Source organism: Chiloscyllium plagiosum, unplaced genomic scaffold, assembly GCF_037043375.1.
Source record: "Chiloscyllium plagiosum isolate Xiang-an unplaced genomic scaffold, Cpla_swu_hap1 HiC_scaffold_7, whole genome shotgun sequence".
NCBI classification, from domain to species: Eukaryota; Metazoa; Chordata; class Chondrichthyes; order Orectolobiformes; family Hemiscylliidae; genus Chiloscyllium; species Chiloscyllium plagiosum.
This window is the reverse complement of record NW_028270145.1, coordinates 17,952,408-17,974,247: the sequence shown is the minus strand read 5'-3', so window position 1 is coordinate 17,974,247 and position 21,840 is coordinate 17,952,408. Positions and strand designations below refer to the sequence as shown.

The following is a 21,840-nucleotide window of genomic DNA, read 5'->3' as shown; positions in this document are numbered from 1 at the left end:
GTTTGGGAAATGGGCAGGGCAAAAGACAGGCAGAGATTCCACTCTCTCTATTCAGTGACTATTGGTAACTAATGGGAAATGGCCTTCAGCCACTCAGCACTGAAGCTCACACAAGAATTAGAGATCAGCCAGTGCTCATGGAACTAGTGCTCAGCAGGTTCAATATTTTGGGAGAGTGTTGGAATTAAAACAGCCAGACAAAATTGTGCCGTTGTCCAAAGTGACTCATTTTATTTAGAGATCCATTACAAGCATGTTTAACTGTTCACTGATTCAGTCTATCGCCTACACTAAGAGGTATTGTTAATTCTTTACATGATTAAACAACTTTTGGCATTACACAATCTTCGTCAGCCTCGCTTGTGTTACATTGCTTTCCAAATTAGTGCTGTTCATCAGTACCTGGAGCTGAAACCCTGTGCATTATGCAGCATAATGGGCTTCTTCACAACTACACAGAGGTGAAGGTTAGTTTGCAAAACGGTGTTTTGCTTGGAACTGCTTATTACTTCTGCAGTGTCTACATAGGCAGTACCCTGCTCTGAGATTTGCTTCCAGTGCCCTGTGAAGGAAAAGAAAGTGAATGAATTGAAATAATGTTGAGTACATTTTAACCAAAAACAAATCTGCTGATATGCATTTTGAAGGACCTTTGTCTGGGAACCTAATGATTCACTGCTCTGCAGTTGAAATAAAAGCATTTCCTAACATATACAGGCAATCACTTATGTGACAGAAGACTTGTTGGAGGTCATTGTTTATTTACAAAAATGGAATTTAAAACAGGCATGACCACCCACTTCCATAGTTGCAGGATTCTCTAGAAACACCACATTTGATGGTTATTGATGGGACCTGTGGTGTGGGCCATGGGGAGCTGCTCTATCAGAGGTGCTTTATATCTACTGCCTTTTCACTCAGAGACAAGGGTGCTATAAACTGAGACAAGCTGAACTCTTATCAGGTTTTCTGCATTTTGTAAGATATCCCTGATCCCTGCACTCTAAAGTACACAGAAAAAGAATTTTACCAAATCAGATCTTCTCTCATACATTTTACCTCTTTGACTTGGTTCTTTTCTGAGCATGATGTTTACATAACCTCAGGCATTCCATAACTATACAGTATTCCACCACCTTTATCCTTGTAACTCCCGTTCCAGCTATTCACAGTTCTTTACCAAATAATTTTACTTGATTTAGTGATCTACCTGGATCCTCATTTCTCATAGTCACTGTTTTATTGTGTGCAAGCATCCTTTCTGAATCTTGCAGGAATCTTGCTTACTTTATATTCAAGTCTTACAGCTTGTTCTTCTCACTCTGACCCCTAGACTGTTATTGCCTGTCCTTGGCATGCTGCAATGCTCCAGTGAATCACACTATAAACTGGAGGAACAACATCTCATCTTTACACTAGGCACTTTACAACTTTCTGGACTTAAATATTGAGTTCAGCACCTTCAGATTGTGAACCCCCTTCCTTCCTTTTCTTTTAGCTTGTTACGTTTTCTGTCACCATGTCCTCTCTCTCTTCTTGCCACTCCAACGCGATGCCTGTTCTTTCAAGTCTGGCAGTTAGACACATCATTGTTCTGCCATTCTCACATTCCAATGACTTAATCTGAACTATCAACACCTTCTCTCTCCAGCACCGTGCCCCCATGTCGCTCCCCCCACCCCCTACCAATGATAGCATAAATGCTGCCCCCCTCCACATTCCATGTCAGCTCTGATGAAGAGTCATCTAGATTTGAAACATTAGCTTGTTGTCTCTCCCTGGATGCTGGAGGAGAAAGTGAGGACTGCAGATGCTGGAGATCAGAGCTGAAAATGTGTTGCTGGAAAAGCGCAGCAGGTCAGGCAGCATCCAAGGAGCAGGAGAATCGACGTTTCGGGCATGAGCCCGAAGAAGGGCTCATGAAGGGCCCAAAGAAGGGCCCAAAGAAGAAACGTCGATTCTCCTTCTCCTTGGATGCTGCCTGACCTGCTGCGCTTTTCCAGCAACACATTTTCAGCTCTCCCTGGATGCTGCCTGACCCGTTGTCATCTCCAGCATTTTTTTGTTTTCAGTACAGATTCCAGCCTCTGCAGTAATTTGCTCCTGCTGTTGATGTGGCTTGGGCTTTTAGAAACAAGTTTTGTGTCTCCCCTTTGTCTTTCACCTCCATCATCTCCCCAGCCTCCTCCACATTATCATTTGGGGAGAAACTCCAAAGATCCAATCAATTTCAAATAGCTTTATCAATAATCTTTGAGATGCATTTTATTGTTGCCCTTATCTCCTCGGCCTTCTTCCTACTGCTCTCTTTCTTTTTGTTTGCTTCTTTTATTGTTGCAGGTTGGTCCATTTTTTATATTTTTCCCGAGTTTGGTTTGTTAGTTATTAACTCCCCAGATAGTTCTGTGTTCTCACAGAGTCACAAATGCTGCAGTGCAGAAGCAGGCCATTTCGGTCCATTATGTCTGCACCCTGCTCTCTGGTGCCAAATTCATGCCAAACTCCTTCCTGCCTCTTAACCCCACCCTGCGCAACGTTTCTATTTCAACAGTCATCAAATGTGCTCCCAAATTCTTCAACTGAACCTGCCATCACCATTCTTACAGGCACTGCACTCCACACCCAGGCAACCCACCCTGTGAAAAGTTTTTTTCCTCACTTTGCGTTTGCTTCTTTTGCAATACCCTTTAAAACCGTGCTCTTTGGTCCACTATTCTTTCATGAGGAGGACTAGATGCCCCCTATCCGCCATATCCAGATTGCTCTTAATTTTGAAAGCTTCAATCAAATGACCCCTCAGCCTTCTCTTCTCCAAGAGAAAACAGTTCCAACTTCTCTCGTCTATTTTCGTAACTGAAGCTCTTCATTCCTGGAACCATTCTTGTTTGTCTCTTCTGCATTCTCTCCAATGGTTTCAATCCTTCCTAAAGTATGGCACCCAGAACTGTAACGCAGTACTTCAGCTGATATCTAACCAGTATCTTATACAGCTCCTGCGTAGCCTTGCTATTTTTGTACTCCATGCCTCTATTAATGAAGCCTAAATAGCTCTCATTACTTGTCCTGCCCCTTTCATGACTTATGCACATAAACAGCCAGGTCTATCTGCTTCTGCACACACTTTGGAATTGTACCCTTTATTTTGTTTTGTCTCTCAACTTATTTGTACCAAAATGTTTCACCTCACATGTCTCTGAATTGAACTTCATCAACCGCTTAGCTCTCCACCAACTTGTGAATATTCTTTTGATGCTGCCTTCCTCACGGTTTACAATTCTATTAGGGTTTTGTATTATCTGCAAACTTTAAAATTGTCCCTTCCACACCAAGATCTGCAAGGGTCTCAGTATTGACCCATGAGGAATTCCATTACATCAACCTTGGAAAAAGCTTTCTGCCTGAAGAATATCCTTTACCCATTATCATGTCTTCATCTTCCAGGCGGATCCTCTTTGGGTTTTCCTTCTAGTCCTGTCAAGCACTTGATTGCTCCGCTAATCAGGATCTCGATTCCCAAGCTAAGAGCTGCTACTCATCCCCTTTCACAACGTGCCCCGCCACACCCCCACCTTTAACTGGTCAGCCATGCCATCCTCTCCATTCAAAGCTGTTACTGTCCCATTAATTCCAGTCAAAGCCATATAAATTCAACCCCAAGGAATTTACATAAAGAATCCAACTGAGAAATTCAGTCCCGACCATGATTGTAAAGGGGTAGAGTTACTAATCTAGGATGTATTACTGCGCCATTGTGCAAAGTCATCTTCCTTTGTCCATAGTGCACTGTAGCTCTGCCAAATAAAGGTCCATCACAAGTAAAATATTTTTGACATGACAGTTTAGTTCAGTGTTTTATTCACTACGTGCAATCAATAAGCATTGAGTGTTCTGTTGCACGATGAACAGCAAAGAAATATTAACTTGCTATGATGACAACTCTGTCTATCCATATTTTCTTTCAAGGCACTTGTCCTTATTTCAGATATTTCTTATTCATGGTAATCCAGACTAGAAATCAAATAGGGAAGTTCTTGAACATAACTGTATAGCATAGCCAGCACCTATTCCTCTGTACTGCATCAGTCTAGTCTCGTATCAGTAGAAATGGTGAAATAGATGTCAATAGATATGTGTACAGAATGTGACTCCATCACAAGTTAACATCAAAATCTAATGTACTGAATAGCAGTGATCTGATGTGATGCTCAGGGTTAAGAAGGGAGTTTGTAGTGATTCGGTTGGTTGTGCTTTGTCAGGTATGATGAGACATTTTGTCTTGGAGTTTGATCAAACAAATTACCAGAAACTTGACTAAAGTCACTGTAGATTGCTCACGAGACAAGCCCACTTCCTCTGCTAGCTGTCTGTCTCATTTGTTAATGAATACATGTTTTGTAGTATAGAGAAGTACAAGCTGGCTACACCATGCGCCAATGCCGATGGATTTCCCTGCCTTGGTACGGCACACGGTTTAACACCAAATCAAGTTCAAAAGCTGCCCAACCTCACTTACAGCAAAGATGTGATGCAGAATTAACTTTTCTTTGCATAATATGTCAATTTCATACAGGTGGAGTGGAGGGATTCACTTCAAGTCTGGATTACAACGATAAAGAAATATGCGACTCTAGTACAAGTCCCTTGAGAGACATTATGAATAAGGAGAGTCGGTGCTATAGCAAGTTAATTTTGTGCTGTTGGTTGTTACTCTAAGCTTTCACCTCTGCATTCCAATGATGAATCTAAAGCAGAATGATAGGATTAAGCTGTCTCCTGCCTTTGCCAGTTGTGAGAAACTGCATATTATCGAGCTATAGCTGCAGACCCACAGAATAATAGTGCCCACAACCAGGCCTAAATTGGCACCAACTTGGCAATGTGACTCAGGCTTCAATCTGGCCTGCTCAGTGATGCAGAAAAGAGTTGACAGAATGATCTCATACCAAGCTTAGTCCCTTTGTCTACCATTTCAAATCATTCTCCAATTCTTTCCAATTCCTTAACCATAATAAATAAAAATGCATTAGAGGCGATGACTGGCAAACAGTAAAGACTGAATTGGAACAATAGGATCTGTGAGTCACTGTGGAAGCAGAAGGCTGTGTACTTGATATCATAAATTCCAGTCACCTCACAACCATTCAGAGAGTGCTTCAACTACTAAGGAGTTGCAGATTTTCACAAAATACTGAAGCCACTCCAATTGGGTCTTTCTTTTAACAAATATAGCCTAGCAAGCAAGTAGAGGCACTAAGCAAACTGACAGTTATATTAATATTAATCATTTGGTTAATATTGTTAAAAAGGATGAAGAATACCAATGTTGGGAATTTAAATCTTGGTTCAGCATTTGATAATGTTGGTTTGGGTCAGTGGTAGCACTCTCCCCTCACTATTCAAATCCCCATCAATGACTTCAGAACTTAATCTAGGCAGACAATCCTGTGCAGAGTGAAAGGACTGTTTCAGTGCTGAATACACCACACTTCAAGTAGAATGGCCCAATGAACATTGAGGATCTCTGACACTGTTTGAAGAAAAGTTGGCTTGGCTAAAGTTTTATCTCTAGTCCACATTAACAGGAGCAGGTTAATTAGTTCTTCAGTTCATCATTGTTTACATGTGACAAGATAACTTGTGGATTTGCACTCATTAATGATTCAAATGACATGCAACATTTTAAGGTGGTTTTGCAAAATTATAAGTTAAAGTTCTTTCTTTTCACCCCATGACATGAACTCCCAGATTTGGTGCAAATAAAGCTAAGGTCACCATAGTCTTACCAGACCACAGGGCAACTCTCTCATTATTGAGAGGGAGAGATGACTGGTGGTGGCTTAACCTGAGGGCAGCTATGCCTCAGGTGAAAGGCTGAGAAAGAGAATCCTTCATAACAGCTTCAAGTGGCATGGGGAATTGAACTCATACTATGGTGGTACCGTGTATCATAAATCACTTGTCCAGCCAACTGAGCTAACTGACACCCAATGCTTCCAGACCTGGTACAGCATAAGGTTAAACCCCAAATCAAGATCAAAAGCTGCTCATCGAAAAGCCCAACCTCACTTGTAGCAAAACTGTGATGTAGAATTAAGTTTTCTTTGCATAATATGTCAATTCTTACAGGTAGAGTGTCGGGATAAATAGGGCATTGTCAAGCTGACAGATTGTGATTGGCAGAGTGCTGCAACAATCAGTGTTGCATCCTCAACTATTTACAATCTACCTTTGTGATGTAGACAAAGAAACAGGCAGTAATGCATCTTAGTCTGGTGACGATACAAAGCCAGGCGGAACATTTGGCTGAGATGGATGATACAAAGAGGCTTCAAGGAACAAAAAGGCAATGGGACCAGAGTAGGCATTCCACCACTTGATCAAGCTCCACCATTTGGCAAGATTATGACGGGTTACTCTGCAGGTGAAGTAAGAGGGCAACATGGTGGCAGATGGAGTATAACATGAAGTCTGAGGTATTCCATTTGGTGTTAAGAGTAGAGAAGCAGAATCTTTTTAAAATAGGAGTAAAACTTGTGGATCTTGATGTTCAGAGAAATGCATGTGCGGTTACATAAAGATCAAAAAGTTTGGTAAAGCAAGCAATCAGGATAGCAATGGCATATTGGCCTTTATTGTAAAAGTATTAGGAGTACACGAATAAAGAAGTCATGCTATACATATATGGGACTTTGGTGAGATCACAAGATTACAAAGTGCAGTTTTGGTCCCCATATTTAAGGAAGAATAAACTTGTATTGAAGGCAGTACAGCAAAGGTTTGTTAACTTGCCCCTATCTTGGGAGGTCATCCCATTATGTAAAGTAGGTCTATTTAGAAGAATGAGTAGAGATCTCATTAAAACATTCAAGACTATGAAGATGCAATGTTTTCTTGTTGGGGAATCTATAATACAGATCTTCATTTCAGGTGAAGGAGCTGCTCATTTCAGACTGAGGTTAGGAGAAATTCCTTAACTCAAAGATGTGAGACCTTGGAATTCTCCACAACAGACAGCTGTGCATGCACCATTATTGAATACATTTCAGGCTGAAATAGACAGATTTTGGTCTGCCAGGGAATTGATGTAATAGGCAGGAAATTGGAGATGAAGGTCAAAATCAGCCACCATCATGTTCTTAGGTGGATCAAGCTTGTTGGGAGTATGCTATATTCCAGCTGTTATTTTTTATGTTCTCTACTCATGCCTAGTCGCTTTTAGAAGCAAAAGGAATATTTCTCAATGTTGTTCCATTACATGTTCCCTACATTTATCTTTGAAAAGCCATGTCTAACTACAGCAGTGCAAACTTTAATAGATAAAATACTGCTTTTCAGTCTGAGCTCAAACGTAGCTTAACCATGGATCCCTGGATTTCTGTAGATCAGGCTGAGCGTCAATAATTTTGGCATATGATACTCATTAATGACTCTTATTTGCAACTTGACAAGTTAAATTTGATAGCCCCATCACTGGCTCCTCACAGGCCATTACAAATAGAAAATGATCAATTAAGCAATATCTTACATTGTGCAGTCATATAGTCCATTTACTCATCCTCTGGGAAAAAGAACTCATGACAAGCTGCGGTGGTCATAGCAACGAAAGCAACAAACTCCTGAAAATCACACTCAGCATCACCGTCACTATCCAGACTTTCCATCAACTTGTCCAGGGTCTCTTGGTCTTTAATGTCCTAAGAAGTTTTTTCAAAATAAAAACAGAACTCAAACTTCAAACAGCAAAACAGATTTTTATGATACAGTGTTCTGTGTATGTTTACCTTAATCTAACACTTTTCCCTTTAAAATATATGTGCATGGTCATTTAAAGTGAAGCAGTCCAAACCCTAAGTATCAGAATGCAACATTTGATTCCCTTGCAGAACTTATTCCAATGTGGCATCCACTTCTTCCAATTGTTTTAATGAGACATAAGCTGTTAAAAAATAATTCACTTGCAAAATGTACCTTTAATGTCCTTTAGCCAGTTGATTGAAAGAAAAGTCAAGGTTTTTAAGTCAAATACTAACATTTCCTAGGCTTAGAAATATAGCAAATAGGTTGTTTGTTTCTTCAGACCAATGCACTACATTGTTCCTGCTTTCTCCACATAGTCTTTGATCCCTTTAGAGCTAATAACTATATCTAATAGCATCTTCAAAATATTTCACGCTTTGGTCTTACTCATGATCTGTGGCAGAGATTTCCACTGGCTCACCACTCTCTGGGTGAAATATTGTCTCCTCATTTCAGTCCTGATTGGCTATCCCTGTCATCCTTAGACTGGGCCCCTTGATTCTGGACTCCCTGTTCAATGGGAATATCCTTTTTGCATTTATCCTATTTGGTTCTGTTAGAACTGTTTACGTTTTTCATGAGACTACCCCCCTCATTCCTCTAAACTCCAGTGAATATAGTCCTAATCAATCCAGTCTCTCTTCACACTAGTCCTACCATTCCAGGAATTAGTCAAAATGTGTGGTGCTGGAAAAGCACAGCCACCCAAGCAGCATCTGAGGAGTAGGAGAGTTGACATTTTGAGCATAAGCTCTTATTCAGGAATGATGAAGAGTTCATGCTTGAAACGTTGACTCTTGCTCCTCGGATGCTGCCTGATTGGCTGTGCTTTTCCAGAACCACACCTTTTGACTCTGATCTCCAGAATCTGCAGTTGTCACTTTCTCCATCCCAGGAATTACTCTGATAATCCTTTGTTGCACTCCCTCCATAGGCAGAATCCTCTCTCTAAACAGACATTTATTCAAGTTTCCTTCATCATAGCTGTTCTTTCGAACTTATTTCTAATCCTGCCCTGTCCAATCCATAGAGGCTGTCTAAAGCCTTAGAAAGCATTGCCCAGACCAACAGCTTTCACAGATATTCAGAAAAAAGAAACATTAGGATATTTACTACTGTCAAATTCAGTGCAATCACTTGTTCTTTCCCACTTATGTGAAATAGTCTTAAATGCTGTGTAAGATTTGCAACCCTACAATACCCCGATGGCTTAATAATTCTGGTTTGACAATTGAACCTACGCCAGGTTTCAGTGAAGTGTTTTTTTCTGCTGGTTTCCACCTTCAAGACAATTACATCAAGGCACGTGTTAAAACTCAGCAGAACAGAGTGCAATGTGCTCTTTATTTAACGTCTGAGCAGCTCCACTGTTATTTAGTAATTCTGGAATGGGTCAGAACTGTTAATAAAATAAATTACTGAAGGGAAAAATTCCCCAAAAATGTAATCAATGCATTTTCATTGGGCTGAGCTGGGCTATGCTAGTGGCTTGTAAAACAATCATCTGAGTTGACATAGCATTGCAGATCACATGAGATATTTGTGATCACTATTTGTGAAACCGTAAGCTATTAAGGTCCTCAATACTTTCCAAGGCATATTACGCAGCACACCCAGAAGCTGAGACATAGAGATCACACTCCATCTCTGATCCCTACTCTGTTAGCTTTTCACATTTGGAGGATGGTTTAAAGACTATTGCTCGCATGATAGAGAGGTCATGGCACAGAGGAGGACATTTGGCCAATGAAGCCCATTCTGATGCTCAAGCTGCACATCATCCTCATTCAGAACTATATCCCAGTAGTTTCAAATCCCTGAACAGCATTATGGATGCACCTAGTCCACATGGGGAGCAGTGCTGTGAGAAGGCTCCTCACCACCATCTTCTCAAGGACATTTCGGAATGGTTAATAAACGCTAGCCTAGCCAGTGATGCTCACATCCTGTGAAAGTATTTAAAAATACAGTTAATCTTATATTTCCCCCACTTTATTCCTGCAACTGATAAGCTTTTTTCCCTCAATTGCCTGTTCAATTTCCTTTTGATTTCGTTGATCATCTCCAGATCCACTACCATTGTGAACTGTAAGTTCCACATAACCACCACTCACTACAAAAAATAGTTCTTCCTCACATCCCTTGGCAGGTCTTGTCCAAAACCTTAAATCTGCATCCCCTAGCTAATGGAAATAACTTTTCTTTGTCTATTTTGTCTGAACCTGTCAAAATTTTGTGTAATTCAATCAAGTTTCGCCTCAGGAGAACAGTCCCTGCTTCTCCAGTGTAACCTTTTAACAAAATTTATTCATCTCTGGCCCCATTCTGCTAAAGCTTCCTGCACCCTCTCAAGGATCTTCACATCTTTCCTATTGTATAGCAACCAGAATGGAATGGAATACTCTTCTTGTGGGTTAGATGGCTCAGTGGTTAACATTGTAACCTCAGCAATACTAAGGATCTAAGTAATAGGGTAAATGGTATAGAAAGTAGCTATGACACTTATAGGAAATACCAAGATTTCTAAGGTTTTGCAGATAAATGTTAGGTTTTGGGGTTTCAATTGTCCTGCCTTCACTTGCTGGTGCCCATGCTTGGGATTTCCTTCTTGATCCTCTCGGACTCTCTACCTCACCTTCCCTCTTTAAGCCACTCTTTAAGACCTACCCCTTTGACCAAGGTGTTGGTCATTTGACCTCATGTCACCTTATGTGGTTCAGTTTCCAGTTGGGTGACACTGTTGTGAAACACACTGGGATGTCTTATGAGGTTATTGCTGCCAAATAAGCAAAAGTTGTTGTTGGTGTTATTTATATATTTTTAAACCAGTAAATGGAAATGACATGCTGTCCCAATTTGCTCCCTAAGTTTATTTATTGAGTAGCTAAGACAAGGAAGATTTAATTCTCAATTTATGCTGATTTGGCTGATAGCCACTGAGTTTTCTAAGAGAGTCGACTTCTGAGTTAGGCCTGTGAAATTCAACTAGCTTTGCTATTCCCGACTATTTTAATACTATCTGCTGGATCTCAATAAAAGTGAATATTCGATCCTACTAACCTTATACCTGTACTGATTTGTGGATAAACGTAGGTGGTGCACTCATTACCATTATAAACACACAAATGGTTTGCTTCCGACGCAAGACCTCAGACTGTTGGACTGTTTTGCCCTTACAACAGAACTCTGTCAGCATGAAGGAAGAGAGGAAATTTAAAAAAAAGCAATATAGGCGCACAATCCTTTATCCGAAATGCTCGGGACCAGCTGGGTTTCAGAATTCAGAATTCTTCGAATTTCAGAATAAGCCATAGAGTCATAGAGATGTACAGCATGGAAACAGACCCTTCCATCCAACCCATCCACGCTGACCAGATATCCCAACCCAATCTAGTCCCACATACCAGCACCCAGCCCATGTACCTCTAAACCCTTCCTACTCATATACCCATCCAAATGCCTCTTAAATGTTGCAATTGTACCAACCTCACCACTTCCTCTGGCAGCTCATTCCATACTCGTACCACCCTCTGTGTGAAAAAGTTGCTCCTCAGGTCTCTTTTATATCTTTCCCCTCTCACTCTAAACCTATGCCCTCTAGTTCTGGACTCCCCCAAGCCAAGGAAAAGACTTTGTCTATTTATCCTAACCATGCCCCTCATCATTTTATAAACCTCTATAAGGTCAACCCTCAGCTTCAGACGCTCCAGGGAAGACAGCCCCAGTCTGTTCAGCCTCTCCCTGTAGCTCAAATCCTCCAACCCTGGCAACATCCTTGTAAATCTTTTCTGAATTCTTTCAACTTTCACAACATTTTTCCGATAGGAAGGAGGCCAGAATTGCACGCAATATTCCAACAGTGGCCTAACCAATGTCCTGTATAGCCGCAACATGACTTTCCAACTCCTGTACTCAACACTCTGACCAATAAAGGAAAGCATACCAAATGCCTTCTTCACTATCCTATCTACCTGTGACTCCACTTTCAAGGAGCTATGAATCTGCACTCCAAGGTCACTTTGTTCAGCAACACTCCCTAGGACTTTACCATTAAGTATATAAGTCCTGCTAAGATTTGCTTTCCCAAAATGCAGCACTTCGCATTTATCTGAATTAAACTCCCTCTGCCACATCTCAGCCCATTGGCCCATCTGGTCCAGATTCTGTTGTAATCTGAAGTAACCCTCTTCGCTGTCCACTACACCTCCAATTTTGGTGTCATCTGCAAACTTACTAACTGTACCTCTTATGCTTGCATCCAAATCATTTATATAAATGACAAAAAATAGAGGACCCAGCACCGATCCTTGTGGCACTGCACTGGCCACAGGCCTTCAGTCTGAAAAACAACCCTCCATCACCACCCTCTGTCTTCTATCTTTGAGCCAGTTCTGTATCCAAATGGCTAGTTCTCCATGTATTGCTGTGACAGTTTGATGGTGAATTAAAAAAAACTTACCAGAGGAACACACTCACTGAGTAAAATGGGCCTTGAGACAGAATCAAGGCATGCCTTGCTGGGCCTTGCCCCCCCCCCCCCACACGTCACATCTGAGTGACACGCATCGAGTGGGTGTCGACTTGAGTTAACTGTTTGCATGCCAAACAACCTTGTTAATGAGAAAAAAAGTCACAAAAATCCCTCAGACTTTGGAGCGTTTTGGATTTTGGATAAAGAATTGTCCAACCGGATTATCTGTTCTGAAGAAAGGGCGTCAACCTGAAACATTAACTCTGCTTCTCTCTCCACGGATGCTGCCAGACCTGCAGACTTCTTCCAACACTCTCTTTTTATATTGTCTTGCAGTCTTGTCCCTTAAGTGTCCATTATCAGTCAGCACACCTGAACAATCTGTGATATGAGTCAAAAGGTTGTAGGTTTGACATCAACATCAACATCTGGTTTTATAATGTCTGAAAGTTCAACCAGGAGCAATGAACAAGGAACAATAAATCCCTCAGAAACTGAGTCACATTAATGATTTTGATGATACCACTAATTTTTGTGATTATAAGTTGGTTTGAAGTAACATTTTAGGATTTTACTGGAATGATTGTGATGTGGTCAGCCAAATGGACTCCATACAGTGTGAGTTCCCTGATTGGGGCTGTTAATCAGGTCTAATCAGGGGGCCCTGGCTGACAGACAATAAACAGGAGTGTCAGAGGTTCTGTTCACTCTGAGAGCTGGCTCTGAGGAAGCTGAATCAGTGTCAAGGACTCTCCGCATGTAAATAAAGAGTGACTTGGTGATGGGATACCGGCCGTTATGGAATTATATCTTTCTAAACAATCTCTATTTGCCAAGGGAAGCACTGAAACAGTTAAAAACAGGCTGACAACACAATAATTGATGCTCTAGAATAATGAAAGTCTTGCTAAATACTTCACCTTGCTATATTCATCTGATCATAGAGGGTTGCCATTTAGGAAATAGCCTTCACTCTCAGTAGGTTACCTTACTGGGCAAGTGAACCAGAGAGCAGAGTTCAAATCCCATCATGGGAAATTCTGAAATCTAAATGTAATGGATTAAATGGATTGGAATAAAAGGCTAGGATCACCAATGATGGCCACGCAACTGTTTGACTGTTGTGAAAAACCATGTGATCCATTAATGGCATTTAGGTGAGAAAATCTGCAGTTGCTGATTGATCCAGCCTAAATGTGACTCCAGGCCCGCAGCAATGTGATTGACTTTTAACAGCCCTCTGAAATGGCCAAGCAGTCCACTGAGCAGTATTCAAGATAGTGATTCCCCACAACCTTTTCAAAGTGATCTAGGGATGGGCAATAACTGTACCACCCAAATTCTATGACTGACTCAGCTATGTTGCTTGCAGGGATGTTGGTAATTTAGATCAGGTATTCACACAAGGTTTGGTGAGTCGGGAGCAGAGGAATGGGAGGGACAGTCATTCCCGAGCTGCTCCTATGATCTGCTTGAGAGTTGCCTCATGATCACATTGCAATGTTGGCCTCTTGGTTTCAGGAACCTAAGACTCAGGACCACAAACAAGAACTAAGAAACAGCCCATTCTGTAGATTTTGTGACACCTAAACATGCCAACAATAAAATCAACCAATTTGTGTGGTGGGGTCGGGGTGGTTGCAGGACTATGATGAATATAGCTGACAAAATGAAATAAATTGTTCTGACGGGAGCTGGTGCAGACATGATGGGCTGAATGTCCTCCTTCTGCCTCATGAATCTCTGTGATTGTGTGAAATGGTGTCTCCACATGGAGACTGTTTGTTGTGAGAACAAAAACCACTTTGCAGCCTCAGACCTGACACCAGGTGCCTGCTAAAATCAGAAGCACAGAGACTGGAACCCACCCAAGAGCCTTTTCTCCCCTCGGTGGCTCAAAATGAACTGTACTTACACCAATGAAGTTGGAGAGCTCATTGTTAATGAGCTCCTTCAGTTCCACCTTCTTCAACTTCAGCTTATCCCCTTCTCTCCCGCTGTATTTGTGAAAAGTTTCAATAATTGTGACCATTGCGTTCTCCAGGTCAGACATTCTGTTGGAATAACCCTGCATTAGGGCAAAAAGAGAGCGAAAGGTTAGTTCTTGGTGCAGTTTCCAAGTCCCTCCATGGCCACATTACCACACCCCTTTCTCCAGCCCAGACCTCTGTAATCTCCTCCAGCCCCATACCCCCTGCGAGATATCTATATTCCTCTAATGCTACTCTCTCTGACTTGAATCGTTCCACCATTAGCGGCCATGCTTCCAGCTGCCTGAACACTAGGCCTTGAAAATCCTTCCGTAACTCTTACCACCTCTCTCTCTCCCTCCCCCCCCTCTCTCACATTCTCTCCTCCTTTTAAGACACTCATTAAACTTTACCTCCTCGAGCAAGTTTTTGAAAAACTCCTTATGCAGTTCGGTCTCTAGTTCTTTGTCTCCTGAGGGATGAAATATTTTTTCTAAAATTATACCTTGCACGAAGATGAACTCAATAGTCTCAAATATGCCTGAGTGTAAAAGTTCATCAGAAGCAGACTCTGATGGCACATCCCTATCTCTAAGGCAGGAAACCCAAGTTTAAGTCCTCGTTGCTCCAGAGGTGAGGAAGAACATCTCTGAACAGATTGGTTAGAAAATATCTAAAAGTACATCAGGAAAGTTATTGTCAGTGAAGGGTGCCACTTTATTTGTTCTGGACTCTTAACTGGGGCTCACAGTGGTTGGGTGCCAACATCCGTGGGTGACGCAGTGGCACAGTGGTTAGCACTGGTACCTCACAGTGCCGGAGACCCGGGTTCAATTCCCGCCTCAGGCAACTGTCTGTGTGGAGTTCGCACATTCTCCCCGTGTCTGTGTGGGTTTCCTCCGGGTGCTCCAGTTTCCTCCCACAGTCCAAAATGTGCAGGTCAGGTGAATTGGCCATGCTAAATTGGCCCGTAGTGTTAGGTACAGAGGTAAATGTAGGGGAATGGGTCTGGGTGCGTTGCTCTTCGGAGGGTCGGTGTGGACTTGTTGGGCTGAAAGGCCTGTTTCCACACTGTAAGTAATCTAAAGGAATCTAATCTAAAGGATAAAATCAATGCTCTTGAGAGGGGAAAAGTGAAAGAGCCTGGGTTCCATCATGATCCAGTCACTGCCTGGTGACAAACTCACATCTGCACTGTCAATGGTGACAGTACCACTTTAAAATTGTCAGCATTAACTGACAACAGAAACATTTTCATCAGCTTGCAGAGGCCATGGGTGCAGTTGCTCTCACAAAGATAGCAGTGATAAGTCCACCTCTATCAAACAGGACAGGAAAGACTGCTAGAAGCCTTGGTGGATACTCTCCCATTCAAAGCAGTCACCAGGACAGCTCCTGGTAATGAGGGCACAAGTTCCCAGAGAGAGGTGGCGAACGAATGAGAGACTCGCATTTGTAAAGGCCCTCTCCCATACCTCACAGTGTTTTGTTGCCAATGAAGCACTTCTGAAGCACAGTCACTGTTGCAATGCAGGAAATGTACCAGTCATGTGTGCGCACAGCAAGATCCCACAAGCAGCAATGTGGTGATGACCAGGTAATCTGTCTCGTGCTGTTGATTGAGGGATAAAGGTCAGGACACTGGGGATAACTTCCCTGTTCCCTTTGAAGTATGGCCACAAGCTCTTTCACATCCAGTTGTGCAGGCAGTCGGGACGTCAGTCTGATCCAGAAAGTGCCCACTCTGACAGTGCAGCGCTCCCCCAGCCCTGACACTGGAATGTCAACATGACAATTTCTGTTTGAAACCCTGGAGCTCGGTCTGCTGGGCAGCCCTGTCGTTAGAGTTCCCGCCTCTCCAGCTGTCAAGGCTTGTTAAGCGACCAACGAATGACCACTTAAAGGCCTCAACCCATCGTCATTAATGAGTGGCAGGCCTTATCATTATGTGAGTCATATGTAAATGGAGAAAGGTTGGTGTGATTAAAAACCATTTTCACTCAGTGAGTGGTTAAGGTATGAAAAGCACTTCCTGGAAGTGTGGTGGAAGTAATTCAGTTGAGACACTCACGAGGCCCCTGGATGATTATTTGAATAGAAATGATGTCCAAGGATTTTTGGGAAAAAGCAAGAGATTGGCACTAGCCAATGACTTTGATTTTGAGATGTGATGCAATGGGTACGATGGGCCAAATGGCCTCTTTATGCGCTGTAACAATTCTGTGATTTTGTGATTCAGACATGACAGGATGTTGTTGTGGTTCTGTTCGCCGAGCTGGAAACTTTTGTTGCAAACGTTTCGTCCCCTGTCTAGGTGACATCCTCAGTGCTTGGGAGCCTCCTGGGAAGCGCTTCTGTCGTGTTTCCTTCCGGAAGCGGCAGGGACAGGCCACTATAAATGCCGGAGGAAACACCACAGAAGCGCTTCACAGGAGGCTCCCAAGCACTGAGGATGTCACCTAGACAGGAGACGAAACGTCTGCAACAAAAATTTCCAGCTCGGCGAACAGAACCACAACAACGAGCACCCGAGCTACAAATCTTCTCCCATGACAGGATGATTTCAATCATGCTTTTCATTGATTTTGTTCATCACTGCAAAATCATTGGGAATACCAAGAATGCTTCCTGTAATTCTATCCATATACTGTTGGTGAAAATCCTGACTGACGGATAGACCAAAACGTGGACTCTCTAGTGATTTCTTATGACCCTTTCCTAACTGAACTGACCAAGATCTCATCATCAGCAATCACTTGCTAACACCTCAGAAATTTCATGTCACTTGTCAATATCTACAATTAATATGTAGCATGGAAAAGAGTTCAGCTCTTGTGAATTTGGGATTCAGCACTTCTCAATTTGGAACTTTATGTGGTCATCCTTTTACAAATGGATTTCGGTGTCCTGGGTCCGCACACACCCTGATTATGTTCTGATTTTCTCTCGCCAGCCTTCATATATCCGACAGCTCCCTCCCTCCCTTACTCTGTCAGTTCTGCCACCTTCTGTCACAGCCACTATCCAAACTCAATGCATCAATGCCTCCTCTCCCCTGTTCCAAGAGATGTCCCCAGACAAGAAAAGCAGTTCCTACTCAGACCAATCACGTGTTTCTTGTTCGCCGTGTACTTAATTCTAAAGGTGCAATATAAGGTGAAATTGCATTTCAATGAGGGTACCTGAGATGTTAACATTAAAAAGGTACCCTCAAAGCTTACTATCAGGAAGCACATTCTGCCATCAATCTGCTGCCAACTTAACACCCAACATTTCTCCTGTGTAAAGCCAGTTTCTTTTTCATTTTGTGTCTTTGATTGTGGACCAAAATGGTAACAGGACTGTTTTTAATCCAAGGATTGAAGAAGTCAGCGACTCCACACTATGTACTGTCCAAACTGCTGTTTGTTCCTGCAGCTACACTGGCACCAAGTGGGTGTGTACAAAGGGAGATTGAGCAGCCAATCAGTCTGTGGTATTGTGACCAGTTGTTGACAACAAAAGCCTTCTGCCTGCCAACAATGATTGGTATCTGTGATTGGCTGCTAGCTAGCAGAATAGATTGTGATTGTGAATGGTACAGCCAGAAACCTTATGTTTGCTGGAAAGGGAAGTGCTCTCTTTCACGCTGCAGTCAAAAATATCTAGAGTCTGAAGAAGGTCTGTTTTTTCCTCCTCACTCACTGCTGTAAGTTGTTCCTTTTACCCAATAAGTCAGAGACATGGTCAGTTGTGAACCAGCCACTCTTTGTTTCCAATGAATACATGGATATGAGAGGGTGTGGAGCAGTAAGTTATGGATCATCTCAGTGAACGCTGCAGGTAGCAGCTATTGAACTGCCTTCCCAGTTTTTCTCTCCACCCTCAACACCAATTTAGTTTTGTCTGTATCTGTTCGTGTGGGCAAGTTCTATAAGTTTTAACTCGTAGAGTTATATGTCGACAGTTCATAGATTTTACCTATAGCTGGAACCTATTAATTTGAAATAAATAATAAGATGAACACATAATTCAGATGGAAATAGAGGGATACAGATACTGTAAGTGAAGACAGTTTTAGTATGGAAGGGCAAAATGTGTCGGTGCAGGCTTGGATTGTTGTAGGGCCTGTTCCTGTGCTGTGTTTATATTTGTTCTTTGTTCTTGTTTAGTGCAGTCACCTTGGATTTACTTTAAGTTAACCTGGTTAAAGACAGGTTAATAAAGACAGGTAAATTGGGGACATTTTGTATACTTTGATTAAATCTTTAACTTTTGTGGTGACTTGTGATCATAGCAGGCTTAACTTCTACTGCACTAGCCCAGTGAGACAGCAGGATTACTGTTCGACAGATATTTAAAAGGGAAAAGAATTAGTACAGTGAGAGCCCTCTTAAGAGTGAGAATGGGAAGTTAATTATAGAGAATAAGAAAATGATAGATGAAATGAACAAATTTTTTGCTTCTGTATCAACTTTAGAGAATACAAAAAGAAAATTCCAGTAGTAGCTGTAAATCAGAACTTAGAAGGGACTGGGACTTAGTGGAACCATGGTCACAGGGTAGACGTACTTATCAAACTGATGGAGCTGTGGCCTGATATATCTCAGGTCCAGATAGACTTCATCCTAGGTCTTAAGAGAGGTGGTTAATGAACTAGTAGCATTGTAGGTGTTAATGTTCCAAAAGTTCCTAGATTCAGCAAAGATTCCATCAGACCAAAAAGTAGAAAATATTACCATTCTAAAAGGGAGCGAGGATGAAAACAGAAACTTTAAGTTGGTTCGCTTGATGTCAGTCATGGGAAAGGTGTTGGGTTTGGTCGTTAAAGGGATTATAACTGCACATTTTGGAAAACTCAAGGTAATTGGGAAGAGTCAACATAACTCCATAAAAGGTCAATCATGCTTAAGCAATGTATTGCAGTTCTTTGAAGGAGTAACATGAGCTGTAGATAAAGGGAAACTTGTAGACATAACCTACTTGGATTTCCAGAAGGCATTTGATAAGGTATTACAGCAAAGGTTATTGTGGGAGAGCAAAAGCTCACGATGTCGAAGGGAACACAGTGCAACTGACAGACTAGCTGGCCAGCAGAAAACAGAGAGTTTGCATAAATGTGTCTTTTCTGATTGGCAGGATGTGATGAGTGTACTACTGCAAGGAGTCTGTGCTGGAACCTTTTACAATTTACATCATTGAATTAGAGAAGGGAAATGAGGGCATGGGAACAAAATGCACAGATGCCACCAGGATAGGTAGGAAAGTTTGTTGTGAAGAAGACATAAGGAAGTTACAAGTGAATATAAATAAGTGAATGGGCAAAAATCTGACAGCTATAGTAGAATGCCAGAAAGTGAAATTATTTACTTTGGTGAGATGAATGAAAAAGCGAAGAATTACTTACAATATCTAACACCTGCAGAATTCCAACGTGCACAGGGATTTAGGAGCTGTAAGTCCAAAAGGTTGGAACAATACATGTTCAGGAAGGTTACTGAGATACTATCATTTATTGCAAGAGGAATTGAACATGAAGGTGAGGATGTTATGTATGCATCAGTTACAGAGGGTGTTGGTGAGACCACATACCGAATAACATCTGGAGAACTGAAATAAACACGAAGTATTGCAGAAAGTTTGGCAGTACTGTGGAGGGAGTAACCTGTTTAATGTTTCTAATACTACACTTTGAAGTTAAGTTTTTGATCAAGAAGTGAGTGACCAGTAAGTGCAAACAGTGCTACGGCATAAGGTGGCAATTTGAGGAAGAGGTTCAATGTCCTTAACAACTTTCCTGAGGGAATGCATGTCTGTGTCATATCTGTGGGAAACAGTTACAAAGTACTTACAGCACAGAAACAGGCAATTTGGCCCAACTGGTCCATGCTGGTGTTAATGCTCCACAAGCTCCAATTCTAGGAAGGGGATAAACCGACCATGGTTAACTCAGGAAGTTAACGATAGAATTAAATTGAAAGACAAAAAACATACAATGTGGCAACCATTCATGGTAAACCAGTGGGTATGAAAAGTTATAAAAGCCAACATAAGGTGACTGAGAAAAAGAGGGAGAAAATAAACAATGAAAGTAAATGATGAATTAGTAAGCAATGTAGAAATGGATAGTAAGAGCTTCTTTAAGTATATAAAAAGGAAGAGTGAACGTTGGCCCCTTAGGAGAAGAGATTTGGGAAATAAAACTGGGGAGCCAGAAAATGGTAGAGACATTGTTCCAATACTTTGCATGACTTTTCACAGTGTAGGATGCTAACAGAATGTCAAAAATACGAAATAAGGAAGGGGCTAAAAGGCAGGGCGTGGGAAGGAAATAAACTCTATAGCTATTGCTAGAGAGAAAATACTAGGGAAACTAATGAGTCTAAAGGCTAATAAGTCCCCAGGATTTGATGGATTACATCCTTGAAATTTAAAGGAATTTCTACCAAAATAATGGATGCACTTGTAGTAATCTTCCAAGAATTGTTACTTTTTGAAAAATGTTTCAGAGGATTGGATAACTGCCAGTGGAACACCCTTCGTCAGAAAGGGAGGGAGACAAACTTAGAGGTAATGACAGTTCGGTTAGCTTAACATCTGAACTTGGGAAAATGGTAAAGTCTATAATAAAGGATGGAGTAACAGAACATTTTGAAATGCATATTATAACAGAGCAGAGTTAGCATGATTTTATGCCTGACAAAATTATTAGAGTTATCTGACCAAGTAACATGCCAGATAGATAAAGAAGAACCAGTAGATATTATATATTTGGATTTGCAAAATGCATTCATTAAGCAACTGCACATAATGCTATTTGATAAGAGCCCAAAGGGAATGGGGTATAAAATAGGGAAGTCTTGCTAAAATTATACAAACAATAGACAGACCACACTTGGAATACTGTGATTAATTTTGGTCTGATTATCTAAGGAAAGAAATACTGGCATTGGAGACAGTTCAGAGGAGGTTGATCCTGCATATGGAAGAATAATCTTCTGAGGACAGGTTGAGTAGGTTGGAATTGTGTTCTTTGGAGTTTAGAAGAATGAGAGGTGGCCTTATTGAAACATTTAAGATTCTTGAGGTGCTTAGCAACATAGATACAGAGAGATTGTTTCATCTTGTGGGAGAGTCTAAGACCAGAAAGCATAGTCTAAGAGTATTAAACACAATGATGAGGAGGAATTCCTTCTTGAGAGGGGAGTGAATCTGTGTAATTCTTTATTGCAGAGCGCTGAGTCACAAAGTGTATTCAAGGTGAGATAGCTTGATTTGTAATCAATAAGGGGAATGAAGGGTTAAAGGGATAATGCAGGAAAGTGGAATTGAGGATTATCAGATAAGCCAGATCTCATTGAACGGCAGATTAGACTTAAAGGGTAGAATAGATTACTTATGCTCCTTTTGGTCTTATGCTCATCTTTCACATAATAACTTACATTGTCAAAGAGATGTCTATGCAGCAAATAACAAAAATATGCCTAGCCAAAATTTCAAAAAGGTTTGGGTATGTAACAAGCAGTGTGGATAAGGGGGAACCATTAGTATGGTGTATCTGGATATACAGAAAGCATTCAACAAGATATCACATAAAGATTAAAGATGCACACAGTTATGACA

At 41.5% G+C, this 21,840-nt stretch overlaps 1 protein-coding gene across 2 annotated transcripts in view; it reads right to left on the bottom strand.

The window, feature by feature from the left end:
* Nucleotides 1–203: 203 nt before the first annotated feature.
* s100b (S100 calcium binding protein, beta (neural)) overlaps nucleotides 204–21,840 on the bottom strand; it is a 36,129-nt gene continuing 14,492 nt past the window's right edge. Inside the window, exons 2-5 of one of the 2 annotated variants that reach the window (XM_087988595.1) lie at nucleotides 20,070–20,135; nucleotides 14,184–14,336; nucleotides 7,526–7,694; nucleotides 204–562 (exon numbers count right to left, since the gene is read on the bottom strand). In XM_087988595.1, the coding sequence (XP_087844721.1) occupies nucleotides 7,548–7,694; nucleotides 14,184–14,336; nucleotides 20,070–20,105 (336 nt within the window). In that variant the 5' untranslated portion in view covers nucleotides 20,106–20,135 and the 3' untranslated portion in view covers nucleotides 204–562; nucleotides 7,526–7,547. The remainder of the gene's footprint in view (nucleotides 563–7,525; nucleotides 7,695–14,183; nucleotides 14,337–20,069; nucleotides 20,136–21,840) is intronic. The other variant, XM_087988596.1, reaches the window with a different exon arrangement.